Raw genomic sequence first — 16,987 nt, forward strand, 5'->3', positions numbered from 1 at the left:
CAAAACAACTAAACAAACTTCATTTTTAAGTTTAGCGACCATGAACTCGCAAGTCGCAATTCCTCGCTGAAGCAGTGACACAGGACTCTAATGGACACTGGATTCGGGCTCGACAACCTCAAATTTGTCAAAATACGCCGTTTACTCGTTTCTTTGAGGATCAAAAAAATTTTTTAAATGCCAAAGCTTAAAAATAGTCATCTTGTATTCCCGTAAATTTCTACATCGGATGCTAGTAGACTCATATAGGTATACCTACACATACGTTCGAAGTTAAGGCGTCTATTAGAAATTGTAAGGGATGCCTGATGACAGCGTGCAGTGGTGTTTCAAACTTTTGTTTTTTTCAAATAGGAATATGAATCTCAAACATTGGACACAATTTATCTTTGAAGTTTGAAAGCTATTTATTTTCAAATTGAGCACATAAATCGATGTTGCTTTAAAACATAGGTACCAATGAATTCAGAAATCAAGAATAGATTGCTTAATATTTAAGGAACAAACACGTACAATAGAAACAATAGAGAAATAAAAACTTTGCACAGATGCTTCTCATGCGCATAGTGCCTTCACTGCAGCTAACTGCAGCTGATGCTGATTACATTATTCCTTTAAAAACGAGCTTACTTTCATCATTTTCAGTAAAACATCAGTATTATGAAAGTTGTTTACCAGATATCACTACTGAGGTAATTCATCATTGAAACAATATATGAAGAGCTCTATTCCAAAGTGGGTTAAGTCATTTTTTTCACCAAAAAATGCGTTTAAAATTTTTGTTGCTAAAATTTGTTCTGCTTTGTAAGGTCGGGGTACATTTCCTTTCTTTGGACATGGAACAACTGCTTGTTGAAAAAATCACTTTGAAAAATCAATGACTTAACTCACTTTTGAAGTAAAAATCTACAAAAAACGTGCATTTTTTAAAAATGACTTGACCCACTTTGGAATAGAGCTCTTCATATGTAGTTACCTATCTATTCAGAAAAATGGAATCGAAAAAACAAAAAACAAAAAAACTCAAGTTTTAAAGCTTAGAGTAAACGTTTTTGTATTAAAACTGATTGATTGCATCGTTCAAAACTAAGAAGATCGTTCTCAAGTGTAAAGTAAAAAGGCTCCATGAAAAGTACAGTATTTTAAAAAAATATATAAACAATACCAATATAACCTACTCACCTAAGTATAACAAACCAAAAAATACGCACCAATACATACATACAAAAATAAAAACAAAAACAGAAAAAAATAACTTGGTCAAAAATGTCAAAATGGACCACGTTGAATTTCCTGATAGCATACAACACAAATTAGGTAAGTGCAAATAAAAGTGTACATCGTCATCACGCTTTCATACCAAGATAAACTTTGATATTTTCACAATGACTGCATTAGTTTGCATTTTTTGAGTTGTAAACTTTTGCAGACTGGTTTATTTCATAATAGGCACAAGTTACAAGGTTACAACTTTTTTGTAATTTTTTGCATTGAAAAGGCTAACTTTGAAAAAGCGAAGGTAATTTTTCAGTTTGGTTTGGTTTAATTGTGTTTGAAATAACCAATCAGCCGATAGTGCATAACGCACCTCAGGAGTAATAAGGTGACATCTCAAAAAAAATTGATTTTGATGTTTTTGCATTTTTGGGGCTTGTATGACCCCCCTCAACCAAAAATAACACTTTGAGTTGGGTACATTATCTAGATCATGTAAAAAACCCAAATGGCCTAACTCAAAATCCCAACAACATTGCAAGTTGTTCAGAGTTATAAGGGTACATCTCAAAAAACTCCACCTTTTTTGAGCAAATTTCGTACATACAAAGTGTCAAGTGTTAACAAACAGTCTTGATTGTTTTGAATGTTTGTCAGTTAGAATGACTTAGAAATAGTCACAAGGAATGCATTTTTTATTGGTTTGTACCAAATGGAAAATTTTTTTTAAATTGATCACTTTTCAGAAAAATGAATTTGCACATATCATGAAATTTTAGTTTTTTGAGAAAAACTCAAAAACTAAGCACTCTAGAAAAAAACTAACGACATTATGTCGATTCCGATTGGAAATTTAATTCTCTACAACTTTGAACTTTGTTATAATGAATTTTTTTTTTGGACGCTTCATTTCGCCTCCACATCAACTTTAATGAAAGGTTCTAACTCAAAATGTTTTCCAAACATTGAAATATTTCCTGTTTAAGATTTTATTATTTTTATTTTTCAAAGTGTTCTTATTATGCTAAATGAAGGTAGGATATCAGATCTTTAAAATGAGGTGCTATTCATTCCTCACAATTAATTATAAGTTGATAAAAATAATGAATCAAGTTTTAAAAAAAAAAAAGAAAACCACTCTCCTGTAAAATTCCACTTTTTTGAGATGTCACCTTATTACTCCCGAGGTGCGATAATATGTATCACTGGTAGAGTGACAACAGTTATTAGGTATTATTCATTATCATCATCATGGCCAAAATTGGTCATAACTCATAACTACCATGGAGTACACCTCCTCGTAGTACCTAGTACCTCTACCTACCTACAATATATCGGTTTCGTAAACTGCCGGCTTACTGGCAAGCGAGTGGGAAGTGTGGTTATTTGAATTCTGATCATTGGTTTCAGTGACTAAGTAGGATAAACTAGCAGAAATGGGTGTAATGGTCAGTCCTAAGTCCATTTTGGCTAAAATATCACTCTCGCTGCCGGTTTTCTTGAGCTGCAGCAAATCAGGAGGGGAAGTTTTCTGTAACTGTTGCAGCCTAGTGTACTGCTCCTGCAGAGCTTTTTGTTTCTTGAGCAGTTCTTGATGCCTCAACTCGAGCTGTTCTTGTCTTTGCTGAGACTGCTGTACGCCTTCTTGAGAGTTAATAGATTCGCAACTGGAGGATGTAGAAGCGCAAGGTTGCTCTAATTTATCTTTCAACACCTTAGTCAAAGATCCCAATGATCCTTTACGTATTGGACTATAATTTAAACGTACCGGAGCGCTCGGATTGGTAGGCGAGGCTAGCGGAGATTTTGAGCTGGTCCTCGGAGGCGGTGGAGGAGGTATACGTTTACCACTAGAGTCGACGTTACGTTCGGGCACCGGAGGTTTGTAATCAGATGATGGGAACGAATGCAGCTGGCGTAATGTTCCATTGGTGTGGGTGTGAATAGCACTTTTCAAAGACGACGATGTTTTTTGCAATTCGTCTAGCAAAGAGTCGAGCGTGCTCTTCGCATCACCTAGGTCACTGCCATCATATCTTCCTCCAGCATCGCCGCCGCAACCTGGGGATCCCATGACATCACTCGATCCATCGCACTAAAAACATAACGAATATTGTTTATACTAATTACTCGTGTAGGTGTAAGTACTTTTACGCGCATTTGGCATTGCCTTGGCCATCTAGGCCATCAAGGCCATCTGGACAGGCCGCTGAAAGTCGAAGCAAAAATCTAACAAAAACACATTCACACCAAACAAAATTTAAGGGTAATCTCAGCTGATAATTTAATTAATTTATTTAAATTAAAAAAAAAAAAAAAAATACCTATTTTGGAAAAGACAAAAACACCAGCGATAACAATATAGAAGAAACATTTGCTGGAGAGCCGCATAATTTTTCCGTCTCCGGAAGGAGAAAGAAAATTTCAAGAAAATACACTCCAAGTACGCGAATAATAAATTGCCTACCTTTCCCAAAGTAGGAGTAACTGGAGGAGTTTCATCCGTAGTAGGCGATAAGCAATTATCTGGCAATCTTTGCTCTTGTACAGACGCTAGTCTGAAATGTAAAAATTTACCTATATAATCATCGACTGTACTTGGGCGGACGGATAATACAGATACTCCTAGGTATGTGTGTTTTGTTTAAAAATACCGCGGTTACCTTTTGAGTGTAACTAAAGTTCCAGTCAACTTCTTACACCTTTTCAGCGCGCTTTCTAGTCTATCGGGCTCTTCCTTCAAGAATCTGAAACAATATCAAATTCAAAACCGTTGCGACGTTGCGAGTTTATGGAAATTTCAAAACCGTGTTGCGGCATTGGTCATAATAAAGTAAAAATGATAGGTTTTACTCACGTTTCTTCCGTTACGATCCTTTCCATTTCCAACGTCATCAGGGATTTCATCGCGTTTTGGAGCAAAGGAAATTTCAATTTCAAATCGGCCACTGTTTTGCTGCCAAAAAACAAGGCACATAAAAGCGATGAGCGAGACAATGATTTTTTACGCGTAGGTAATCAAGTTGAGAGAGCACTAATGTCGTTATACCAACCTTGATTTACTCAAGATTAATGCCATATTTTCAACATCGGACATGTTCACTCTGGTTTTTCTATTGATAACATTACTTCTCAATTTTTCTACTGTTCTTTCAAGTTCTCTGAAAATTTCAATGAAAAAAAAATATCAAGTAAGTACCCAATTGTATGAGAGAAAAGCGAAGAAGAAGAAGAAGAAGAAGAAAATAGGCGAATTACGTTAAATCATCTTCAAGTTTAATGATTTCTTGTCTATAAACTTCTTCCGCTCTACTGATTTTAATTCTTTCAGAATCGGCGCCTCCCGACCACAGACATTCGCCACCACTCATTATCATGGATCTGATACAGCAGTAAATTTTACACAAGATTAGTAACGGATGAATTCTAAGAATGAGTGTGATACGCTCGTAACTTGTAAGGAAGATTTAAACACCTTATCTTAATATAGGTATCTCTAACGGTTTCTTTCACTGCGTGAGCCTGCGCTTGAGACATCCGCCTGAGACTTCGAGCTTCCTGTCTTAAATCTCTGGCTTTCTTCTGCAAGCCTCTCAGCTGATTGTACATTTCCGGGGTTAGTTGTAAATCTGCGGACGAGAAAATGACAAAAAAATTTAAAAAATATCATCGCGAATTATGTTTATAAGGCTGCGGTGAGAGAAACGTGAATGTGCAATTTTCGACGTAGGTAGCAGGTATACTCGCCTCTGTATACAGTTCTACCATCGTAAGGTGCCGGAGATAGAGATAACGGTTTCGGCAGTGGCTTAGGTTTAAATTGATCCCTTTCTGCAACATGAAAAACCGTCTTTTACGAAGGTACTCGCCACTCGGGATTATTTAAAAATTAAAATAGGTAAATCTGTCGTTTCCACTACCGATGTACATAACACAATATGCAACCGCAGCAAGCTATACACGTCATCTACCTATCACCAACAACAACAACACTAAAGACAGAGACAACAGGATTGTATTACCTTGAGAGGACATTCTAGGCAAAGTTGAAGATTTCATAGCTGGCTTTTAGCCTGCTTACTATCTGTTATTTACGCAGCGTTTAAAAAAAAACACACACAGAAACAAAACAGCGATAGATACACAAATATGTAAATTGATATTAAGTGGGTAGGTATGTATACATAATACAATTATTTGCGACTGCACAAAACTGCAATTTTTGTATGTAAGGTACGCAAGTTTCCAATTCTCATATACGAGTAGGTACCAAACCAACTAATGCTGGATTGATCAGGAAATGACTGGAGAATAGGCTACTCGTAATTTTCAAAAGTAGGTACATAAGTTCCTTGTATTTAAAAATGAAATTTGAAAATATGTACCAGTACCAGTAGGTACCAAAGAATAGGTACCCAAGTAATTACCAATCTACGTAGAATGATGATGATGATGAATAAATAAAGAGGCAAAAACTGACGAGAAGAGAGGAGAGGAGCGGAGCGTATAGCGTTAGGCGCCTACCTGCATGCTGAGACGAATGCTGCTTTGGTGAACTGATATCTGGCGGATCACCGCTAAACGACACGGATTTCTCAAATGAAACAGATCTATCTGTAATCAGACGGACGAAAAATTAATTCATTCTTCCTTCGACGCGAATATCTCATCCTCAATCAAAAAACACATCAAATTGAGAACTTACTAGGAACGGTCAGAAGTGTTGGTTGCTGGTCGGACCGAGCGGTTGCCTACATGTAGCATATGAAGGGGCTACCTACACGGTATATTCACTTTTTCTGAAACGAGCCTTGTTTTGGAAATTCAGGGTTGCCAATGTTGAAATTTAAAATTTTTTAAGTTTCGAAAATTTCAAATTTTTTCAAAACTGATTAGCGATTTGGATAGAGGACATCAAGACGATCAAAAAATGCTATTCATACTTTTTGCCTAACTCTAGAACTGAAGGGGCTTCTTAAATTTGAAAAAAATTATTTTACCTTAAGAAATTTAATGAACGACAGTACATTTTTTCAGATTTACGAAGCCCCTTCAGTTCTAAAGTTAGGCAAAAAGTATGAATAACTTTTAAAAATTTGGCAACCCTGAATTTCCAAAACAAGGCTCGTTTCAGAAAAAGTGAATATACCGTGTAGGTAGCCCCTTCATATGCTACATGTAGGCAACCAACACTTCTGACCATTCCCTAGTTAGTCGAAAAAATAATAATTATCAGAACAATCATCACCTTTGGCTTTGGACAATTTAGGCGGTTCTGTATCAGATCTCGAACATGACTCGTCTGTAATGCAAAGGGTAAACAAAACGATTAAGTAACTGGCCATTAGTATTTTTAACTACGAGATTTGGTTTCGCGTCGGAATACGAGTAAATAGATACAGGGTGCCCAGAAATATCGAGCACCCCTAAGAAAGTTTTCTACTAAAATACTTTGGTTGGTCACGGTGAATGATACGAGTAATAATGATAGCGCATGATTAGTTGTTGGACTGGAGAGATAACATTCCACCAATCATATGCATCTATTTCACGTTGCCAACCTATATTTTTAATGAAAAACTTTCTTAGGGGTGCTCGATATTTCTGGGCACCCTGTACCTAAATGTAGGTACCAGTACCTAGAGGACTCTCACACAGAGTACTAAATCAGCTGTAATCTTTCTCGATGGGGCCGGAGGCCTTTCCTTCTTCTTTTAAGAAAATAAGAAAACTACGACTTATGAAATGTACTATTTACGATTTAGGTAGTACATAAGTACCTGCGGAAGATACGTCCCGATCTCTAGGCGAAGGCGTAGGTACGGTTTGAGTCAACGCTTTCTGAACCAAACCTGTCAAGTTGGCCAGTTGTCTTTCCATATGTTCTACACGTAACCTGGGTACAGATATCGTTGAAAATCGTTACCAAAGGTAAGCACTTAAGCAGTAATACAGAATAGGTGTCATATCATTTTTTTGAGGGGTGGCGGGGTGGAGTCACGAGCGTGACCCTGGATCAGGTATAAAGTATGTGTAAGAAATTGAAGAAAGTACCTAGTGACGTCAAGTGGTACAGCTGGTGTCATGGTCGCAAGTCCAAAAGCAGCCGCCGGGCGTACCGTGCCGGAAGGTGGTAATTTAACGCCGCTGTATAAACTGTACCCATCTTCCAGTAATTCAGTGTCACTTGAAGGCGAAAAAACAGAACAAAAGTAAACATCCATTCGCGAATGTAACACTCATTATAACAATACCGTATACCTAGACCTAGACCTACCTACGTAAGAAGGAACTGATTGAAAAAATGTACTTACATAAAAACACCTCAAAGTTAAATTTTATCACTTTTTCAAAATTTGTAGTTCTAACATACTATTTACGAGATGTACAACTTTTACATTTGATTGCGTAGAAATGAGGTTTCAAGGACGTTCTATGTTATTTTTCCGACATTTGGCCTAATTTGGAAAAAAATGGTTCAATTTTCTTTAAATTTTTAGTGATTTTAATGCTTGTTTCGTGTTTTTATATCATTTTAATATGTTATTAACACGCTTTAATGTAATTTTTGACAAGTTTCATCACTATATTATTAGTTTCTTTTTTTCTAGGTATTATTATTATTTTTACAGTTTTTTCAAGGCGGATTTCAATTGCGTTTATGGAAGAGATTTCAACAATGCAGGTAATTTTTTCTAAACGTTGGTGAATTTTCCTGAAATTTCGTCAGTTTTTTGAGCATTTCATAACTTACCTAGTTTCTTCATCGATAATTGGCGTTATGGAAGACGACCTAATTCCGTACTGCGAATAGTAGGGATCTTCGTATAAATTACGACCGTACGAATTATAGCTACGGTTAGGCGCCGGCGCTCGTTCCGGCGACGACATAAACCCTATAAAAAGAAGAGGTACCTAAGATTAAAAATCACCGATGAAGGAAATTTGGCACTGGCAATTGGCAATCAACGCGGCGCAACAATTAACCATTAGCATCAGTAGGTATGTAGTGTACTTCTCAAGAGAGCTGCATACTGCGATGCTGATGCTGGCACAAAATTTCATGCCAAGCGACTATACGTAATGTACGTAGGTACTAGGTAGGTAATCGCAATCGAGCTTTTTCGTCAATTAGGTTTCAACTACAAAAATTGGAATGCGATTTTGTAAGAAAGGCTACGGCTAGGTACAAAATGTGCAAGTACCCACTTACACCTAGTACCTACATACCTACAATCTACATACAGGGTGCCCAGAAATATCGAGCACCCCTTAAAAAAGTTTTCTACTAAAATACTTTGGTTGGTCACAGTGAATGATACGAGTAATAATGATAGCACATGATTGGTTGTTGGCCGGACTGGAGAGATAACATTCCACCAATCATACGCATCTATTTAACCGTTCACGTTGCCAACCTATATTTTTAATGAAAAACTTTCTTAGGGGTGCTCGATATTTCTGGGCACCCTGTAGCTAACTTTCTCGATAAATTCGTAGGTGTAGGTAAGGTACCTAACAACCACCACCGGTTTTTGTAAATACTCATAGGCATGTACATATATTGTATATGTAAACAACGATTAGGATTAGGTATAAACTTGAACTTACCCGCGTGAGGCTTCGTTGAATTTGGAAGCATCGATGAAAAAGGTCTAGTAAGAGATGCTCCTGCACCGACGCCTCTGGGTAGGGTTGCCGATGTGCCAGGTGGAAAAGAATGAGTCATATAACACGGCTGATGAGCGAGATTACTTTTGTTCCCCTGCAATAGTAGGTACTTAGTTGATATTTTAGCAACTACCACTACCACTACCACTACCAATCAGATCAGTCTTTCATACGTTTTTCGCAATTCGCAAGGCGATGGTTTTATTCTTTTATTTTAACTATGGTAGGTAATACCTACGTATTCGTCGAATCTCAGCGTTAAAAGAGATAAAAGGTGGTATGGTTGCAGCGATGGAACCAAACGCCTGAAACGCCAGTAGATACTAACCTTTGTTTTATGAATATGTTGATGTTGAAATTCGGAATCGAATTCCGGTTCGCTGAAATACGACTGATCTTGATCGACCCACATATGAGATTGAGCCGACAAGCCGGCTGGTAAACTGCCTCCGGCAACATCCGCACATTCGTACAGTCTTAGGACAGAACGATCGCGAATTTCGTTTAAATGAGATCTGCGCAACAGGCAATAAAAAAACAAACGCACACAGTTGAACATTATTTAGTACTCGTAAAACCGTATGTACCTCTACCTACCTACCTACCTACTTGTATTACCTATTAGTAATAAGTGGGTGTACGATAAATGGTACCTCTACCTAGATACCCAAGTTACGTTACGTATTTTTAAAAATCGCATTCACCTTAAATCTTCCAACTCGTAAAACATATCTTTGTTGGAATCGTGTATGTAGATTTTCACTCGACGCGAATCTAAATACTCCATAGTGAGTTGTTTAGGAAACGATCGAACGAACAACGCTTTGACCGTATCCAACGATGTGATTTCATTTGGCAACAGAGATCGTTTGGTTTCGTTTCGATATTGCAAAAAAACAAGACCTACGTAGAAGAAGAATGTACCTAATTAGAAGAAAAAGTCAAAAAGAGCGTAGAGCGTCGCGATTCGCGATTGCTTTTTTCGCCAACCTTACCTAGCGGCCTTTCGAGCGTTTTAGAATGAGTTTTGACTACTGGTAAAGAGCTACGCAGTTTATTTCCCCTTCGGAATCCGGTCGAACTGGTCTCCACCTCGGACATGATACCGGGATCTTCGTCGAATAGTACGGAATTTGACGGCGGAGCATATCCTCTGCCTCTGGTTAACGGAGACTGAAAATACGACTAGAAATCGCAATTTGTACGCTTTCAAAGGTTTACTTGACGGCGTAGGCGTACTACCGAGACTTACTTCCAAATCCACGCTTTTATTTATATTATTCGGCTGGTAATTAACGCCGAGATGGTGATCTCCGGTCAGCGTATGACGTCTGGCATCTTCGCGCCGATTGGCGCGATTTCTGCGCTCTTCATCGACCCGGTTTCCTGAAACAAAAGCGTCCAATTTCATTTCATTTCATTTCATTTCATTTTGCAAGATACCTAAAACTCCTCTCCCCGTCCACTAATCTGATCGCATCGTATCTCGATCTCGAACCGCCATCAAACACAAAATAACCGCAAATAAGGAAAGGAAACAGATGAAACACGACATGACACGAAAGGGCCACCGGCCGCCACGTCTCAATTTCATTTCATCACTCGACGACAAATTCTTAAACGAATTGAAATGCTTAAAAGCCCGTCTAATCAAATTCAAATCGAGTATTCGAGCACATTTTTCGACAAAAATGAAACGATCACGCTATAGGCTTAGGTACTCGTAGGTAGTAGGTAGAAGTACAGGTAGTAGCTCTAGCTAAGTACATAATTAATATCGCAACGAATCACCAAACTATACCGGTACACCCATATTCTTTTCAAAATTGCCCCAAAAAACCCTGTTTTTGTCAAAATTGTCAGAGAAAAAGTTGTAATGTTTTTTCATCAAAATTCTCGAGAAGTGTTTTTTGATAAAATAGTCAAATGATCGTAATTTCTGGCAAAATCAAACCTACCAAAGAACTCTTTTTGTTGTAAAGTTAGACAAACAAAAATGCTGTTCTTTTTTTGTTTTGTTTTTTTTTTTATAAAATTGCTTAAAACCTTGTTTTCTGTCTTTCATTCCCTCAGTCCCCAATTCTTTCATTTTTTTCAGTTTGTAGGACAATTTTTCGATATTTTTAAAATTCTCCATTCGCCGACAAAAAAAGTCCTGGCTAAGAGAAATGTCGAATGTTATCCTATACTTGGAGTTGATCGCAAACCATATATTCGAAGCCCACCGCGTTATTCATCGTGGTCTGTGGACTTACCTTCTTTGCCGGATTTCCTCTTTTTCAAGACCGAGCTGCTATTAAAGGTTTTAGACGAGCCGGTTGAATTGGGCGGAGCTATTTGAATTAGCGTGCACCCGGGACCCCGGCCGCCGATTTATCCTTCTCTTTGTCCTTTTTCCAACGATTAATCAACATGGTTCCGGCAATTCGAGACGATTTTCCGACGAATTGCGATTAATACGTTAAAATCTCGAACACGTATCGGCCGTTAGGCAAGTCGCCATTTCGTAATCTCAAACGTTTCATTTTTGTTCATCATCGGCGATCGCTCGGATCGACACAGATAACCCAACTCATCAGGCGAATGATACGTCGCTACTGGTCATTATTTGGTAACACTGTATGAAGCGTAACAATAATTATACTTTTTTATGTAGGTAGGTAGTTGGAAAAATTACGATTTTACGAGTAGTAGGATATCAAAAAAAAAAAAAAAAAAAAAAACGAAATCTACGCGCATAATGACACTGAAATACTAGTAAGCTCAAGCTCGAATAGCTCGATTAACCAAGTAAGCATGTAGTGGAGGTAAAATGAAAATACATATCTACGTAATAGGAGAGACAGGGAGGAGGAGTGCAATTTCAAGAAAACTCGCCATCATTTGGTCTCCACCAAAAAATTCAAATTCAACGGAATCGGCGAACGCGAATAAAAAATTTTCGAACTCTACAAGTGTGTCTTGCTTGATCACTCGTAGAGTGAACACGGATATGTACTCGTTGACGGGATGAATGGAGATTGGATTGGGGTCGTTTTAACAATGCAATGAATTCGACTCGATCACAGTAGGTACCTCTACCTATTAAATTGTGGATCGACCCCACCGCATCGCGCATTATTACATAGTACGTACTTAGTACGTACCTACTACCTACCTACCGAAGTTACCAATTTATTCGCGCGAGATTCGTTGATTGAAGCGAGGCTAACGAGAAGAAAAAAATAATTTTGCGAAAAAAGTAGGGGTAGGTAGGTAGTAGGTACCCTAATCACTAATTTACCTTCGAACGTTCTATGTACAAAAACATTATCACATTCCAAAATTAGGAAGCCGATCAGATAAAATGCTAAAAAAGTTTTCAACGAGATAATTAGGAATGTAAAGAACCAATAAAGGCGTACATAAAAATCAGCGGACGGGTAAGCCATAAATAGATTGACAAAGTCGCACAATTATAGCTAAAAATAAGAGTAAAACAGAAAATTAAAACGAAAAAAAAATAGATACATAAAAAATAAACGAGAAAGTTGGAATTTGGCGATGATTTTAGCGGTGGCGCGGCGTAGGTATCTAAAACGCGGTTAATTTGTAAACAAGAAGTTATAAAATACGAATATGCATCAATCGTACAAATACATACATTTTCACTGTCTTGGCAGTTGGCACACACTACAAATGTACGAATTACGCTCAAGTATACGAAGCATTAGTCAAAATGTGTTTATAATGACCCAAAACAACTGATTAATTACGTCGATCGCAATTCCAGCAATAGGTATTGATTGTAGGTACGTGCTGTAGCTTTACAACACGAAACATTACGTACCTACGTATAAGTTACTAAGTTTACGAACGTGCGTCTTTTTTTTTTGTTTTGCAAATTAGATACGTGCAGTTGCCCGTTTCAAGGCACGATCAATCGTTATTCTTGATACATCAATCGAATTAAAAATTTGAAAATCAACGCTGGTAAGAACAGTGTTGCTAGTACATATAATATCGGAAAATTAAAAATGTTCCCCATATGAAAGTTGTTTCGTCATGATTCAAGCAATTAAAATTATCTCGTGGAGGGCTCGAGTGCCAAAACTTGTACGACGTAGTTTTTTTAAAGAAAAGAAAAGAAAAAGAAATCAGAAACGGTCTTTCTACAATTTAAATAGAAAAAACGAGAGAAATAGAAAAGCCAGTGATGTTCATTTAGCAATGTATATGTCTTTCTGATACTTCGTTCCATCTAGTAGATCGATATAGGTAGGTAGACAGACACCTAGCCAGGTTACGCACTATTAACACCCATCTATATTCTATACTCTACAGGATAGAAAAGAAGATTGAACTTTGCAGCTAGCGAGCCATTAAAATTCTCACCGGATCCGGATACGTACTACGTAGTACCTATTTACGTACCACGCACCACGTACCTACCTCTACCTAGAGCTACCTAGCCATCGATGAAAAGCTGAAAGAGAGACAGAGTCATCTGTTTCATAAACGTTGAAATCGGTTCGAATCGAATTGTCGGGTATGTTTCTTAATACGATGCGACTCGCGAGTAGGTAGTAAAAATGATACGTATGTAAAGGTACATATTACATGCAGGGTGCCCAGAAATATCGGGTACCCCTAAAAAAGTTTTCTACCAAAATACTTTGGTTGGTCACAGTGAATGATAATAATGATAGTACATGATTGGTTGTTGGACTGAAGAGATAACATTCCACCAATCATATGCATCTATTTCACGTTGCCAACCTACGCGTATATTTTTAATGAAAAACTTTCTTAGGGGTACTCGATATTTCTGGGCACCCTGTATACATATTAGGTACCGCGTACAGTTATAGAAACCTAACCTACCTTGGTTATTATTTTGCTCAAAAATGCGTTTGATTTCTTCGGCTTCGCTGCCAGATTCGGAGCCGGAACATCTTTGCCAATCTGCGGTAAACGATGTGGTAATGGATGAGCCGGTTCTCAGTTTTGGTTTTTCGATACGACGACCATTCGCAGATGCGATAGGTTTCTCTTTGGCTCGCGTCGTCGCGCTATAAAGGGCGGCGACGTTTTTTTTATACAAAAACACATCGAGCGGTGATGCGTTATTGTTGCGTATGTTCTCGTACAAGGGTCGCCTTTCAATGGCGACAGGAACACTAGGAACAGTTCTAACCGGTGGGTAACCCTGAGTTGACACGTGGTCTGTAGACATTGAGGAACTAAAACCGCTCTTCTGATTTTGGTTAATAAAGCTAACTTTTTTACCAGGTACAAACGCCGAAGCCGAGCCGGCGCCGGCCGAATGAGCGCATTTACTTTGTTTGGCCGTCAACGCGCCTCTTCGAAAGATCGGAATTATTCTAGAGTGTAATCCTCCTATTCCTTTAGTTTTTTCGCATTTTGCGACTTTCTCGTTCGCGTTCGCGTATAAATGCCGAGGTTCGTCGTAGTAACTACTCGAATCCGATTTATCACTAGAGGCGTATGTGCTTGCCATTTTGTATACGAGTAGTTTTATGCACGCGGTTAGGAACAATACAAATTCAGGGCTGCATTTTCGATATTTCTATAGGCTTATACGTAAATATGTCGCCACGAGTACCTATTTCTCTTTCTGTATAGGCATTAAATAGCCGCAGTAACTATCGAGCGAATGTAGTTTCACTATCGCCGCATTCATTCTTGATAATAATAATTGAGAAATTCCTCATTTGAAAATTATTGGTAACTAGCGGCTAATGCGATGCGAAAAATTTCTTCTAAATTTCATCGCATTTTCAATTCGATGAAGAAGAGGATTAGGTACTTATATTATTATCATCAGCGACGTATCCATGTTTTCCAGAAACACCATCCACCTGCAAAAGAAAACACACATACGAAAATAAGTACCCGAAGATAGAATAAGTATATAAACGAATAGGTACCTAAAAAGAATCCTATCTGTTGGAAACCGCAAACAGCCACTAGAAATTTCCATCGGAATGATGAAAAAGTTACTTACTCCATTCTAGGAAGAGTCTATAACCTAGGAACTAGGTAGGTAGAGGTACATTACACAAATGAAGAGCGTCAGGCCAAATCGAAAGAATAGAATAGCACAGCGCAAGCATCCCATATGGGCGTAATGGTACGTTCTCGGACTCGCTGATCAACGTTTCAACGTATAACCAAGTTGAAAAACGAAATGAAATAATACGCGCTGTTGTGTTTTTTATGCATTTTTTTTCATTTGCCAAATTTTACGTTCACTTTACAATTGGAAAAGCTCTACCAACGTCATTTCAAAACCTACCCAAATGAACTGTCTTTTAGCAATCTGGCATATACCAGCCATCGTTGCCCGCTCAATTGATCCTCATTCCTCAACCTTGGAGGATGATTAATCATTCATTAAGAAATATTATATAATTAATATGTTTGTATAGTTTCAAAAATGTAACATACTATAATGATTATTATCACATACTCGTGATTTCAATTTATCCGAATGCGAGAATGAATTTGTTCAACAGAAAATGACATGTTACTTGACGAGCATGAGCATTCACGAGTTTAACGATAACGAGAAATTTTAATTAAAATTAAACACTACGGACGTAGACGTAACCAAATTCGACATATCACCGCAGGCTGATATTATATTGATAACCAGATGGATCGTAAATTCGTAATTATCGATCGAAAGATCGACGTCGGTCGATGGTCGATCTACAGATTTACTCGATCGATAAAAATCGACTTGGAAAAAACAAAAATGGCGTACGCAATGTAACGACGCATGCGCAACATACCACGCGATGACGGATGATGTATAACTGGTTGCATTCTTCTCTGCCAGAAGTAGTCCAGGGTGTTCCAGAATAACCTTTCACATTTTGGTGAGCACTGATTCGGACTTCCACGTTCCCCAGAGGGCGCTAGCATTCGTGGTACGTGATTGGTCAGTGATATTCTGTGCTCTTAGGTGCTTATCAAAACGGGACTTTATATCACAAACTTCGGCGATTTCAAATTCGATGTTATATTTCCATTATTTCACATTGAATAAAACTAAATTTACGTATAGAGAATTGCTTTGCGATCGTGCTATCGAGTAAATGTTGTGGTGAATTAAAATAACACTTGCAAAGAACTTTAAATTCATTTAATCGTGCAACTTTGTTTCATCCTTCTAAGCTCACTAAAACACTGTAACTCGAGGTAATATTCATTATTCACAACATATAACGATACTAGAAGTCATATATTAATCAAAAACACTAAAAAAAAAACCACGAAATTTACGAAATTAATGAAATATCGTTGAAAATTAATATGAGAATGAAATCGCCGAAGTTTGTGATAAAAAGTCCCGTTTTGAAATGTAAACAACAAGAGCACAGAAATATCAACAGCCAATCAGAATGCGCGACGGTATCGCCCTCTGGGGAACGTGGAAGTCCGAATGGTAAAAGCGGTTCCAGGTAGCCAACACATGCCGAATTATGTTTCAGTATTAATTTTTTACCATGGAGAAGTGGACGGCTGTGCAGCGCGCTTTTATTGTAAAGGCCTTTTTCAAAAATAATGACTCTTACATTAGTGCAATTCGTGCCTTCCGCAAACATTTTAAACTTACCGGTAAAAGTGAAGTGCCATCGAGGCCAACAGTGAAATTATGGGTAAAAAACTTCGAGAAAACCGCTCATGCTTGTAAAAATAAGCCTACAGGTCGGAAAAGATCAGTAAGAACGCCAGAAACAACGGACCGAGTAAGGCATTCAGTACAGACTACCCCTACCACTTCAATACGTAAACGAGCGTTAAATTTAAAAATCAAACCAACTTCTCTGCAACGAATTGTATCTGAAGACCTCAGTTTCCATCCATATAAGATTTTAATCATTCAAAAGTTACAAAAAACTGATTTTGTGAGAAGAAAATCATTTGCCGAGGATATGCTTACAAGAATTGATACTGGTGAGATTCCATTGAACTCGTTACTCTTTACTGATGAAGCTCATTTTTATCTAAACGGTGATGTGAATAAACAAAATATGCGCTACTGGTCGACAGAGAATCCGATGATAATACACGAGAAACCTCTACACTCCGC

At 37.9% G+C, this 16,987-nt stretch overlaps 1 protein-coding gene across 9 annotated transcripts; it reads right to left on the reverse strand.

The window, feature by feature from the left end:
- Nucleotides 1-382: 382 nt before the first annotated feature.
- On the reverse strand, nucleotides 383-16,236 carry LOC135847575 (coiled-coil domain-containing protein CG32809-like). Of its 9 annotated transcripts, XM_065367161.1 has the most exons (21): nucleotides 15,337-15,603; nucleotides 13,750-14,747; nucleotides 10,139-10,272; nucleotides 9,882-10,071; nucleotides 9,591-9,789; nucleotides 9,215-9,401; nucleotides 8,827-8,980; nucleotides 7,970-8,111; nucleotides 7,270-7,401; nucleotides 6,996-7,111; nucleotides 6,464-6,517; nucleotides 5,740-5,829; nucleotides 4,963-5,046; nucleotides 4,691-4,844; nucleotides 4,474-4,596; nucleotides 4,269-4,376; nucleotides 4,073-4,171; nucleotides 3,879-3,962; nucleotides 3,683-3,773; nucleotides 2,984-3,310; nucleotides 2,620-2,882 (listed from the first exon to the last, which is right to left on the reverse strand). In XM_065367161.1, exons 2-21 carry the CDS (start codon nucleotides 14,384-14,386, stop codon nucleotides 2,868-2,870), a joined length of 3,120 nt encoding a protein of 1,039 aa, XP_065223233.1. In that variant the 5' UTR covers nucleotides 14,387-14,747; nucleotides 15,337-15,603; the 3' UTR covers nucleotides 2,620-2,867. The 9 variants fall into 9 exon arrangements, with proteins under 9 accessions (XP_065223226.1, XP_065223229.1, XP_065223228.1 ...); XM_065367154.1 differs by lacking the exon at nucleotides 15,337-15,603 and adding an exon at nucleotides 15,684-16,236 and having other exon boundaries at nucleotides 383-3,310; XM_065367157.1 differs by having other exon boundaries at nucleotides 383-3,310; nucleotides 9,882-10,059; nucleotides 15,337-15,604.
- Between the last annotated feature and the right edge of the window lie 751 nt (nucleotides 16,237-16,987).

This window comes from Planococcus citri, chromosome 5, assembly GCF_950023065.1.
Source record: "Planococcus citri chromosome 5, ihPlaCitr1.1, whole genome shotgun sequence".
Taxonomy (NCBI): domain Eukaryota; kingdom Metazoa; phylum Arthropoda; class Insecta; order Hemiptera; family Pseudococcidae; genus Planococcus; species Planococcus citri.

What these genes read in the sequence shown, in the direction of transcription:
- LOC135847575 (XM_065367154.1), bottom strand. Translation starts at nt 14,386, where the DNA reads ATGGCAAGCACATACGCCTCTAGTGATAAATCGGATTCGAGTAGTTAC. An exon ending in AACGCTCGAAAGGCCGCTAG is followed by an intron (nt 9,790 to 9,881) that starts GTAAGGTTGGCG and finishes TCTTCTACGTAG; the next exon opens with GTCTTGTTTTTTTGCAATAT. An exon ending in TGGTAGAACTGTATACAGAG is followed by an intron (nt 4,845 to 4,962) that starts GCGAGTATACCT and finishes TCTCGTCCGCAG; the next exon opens with ATTTACAACTAACCCCGGAA.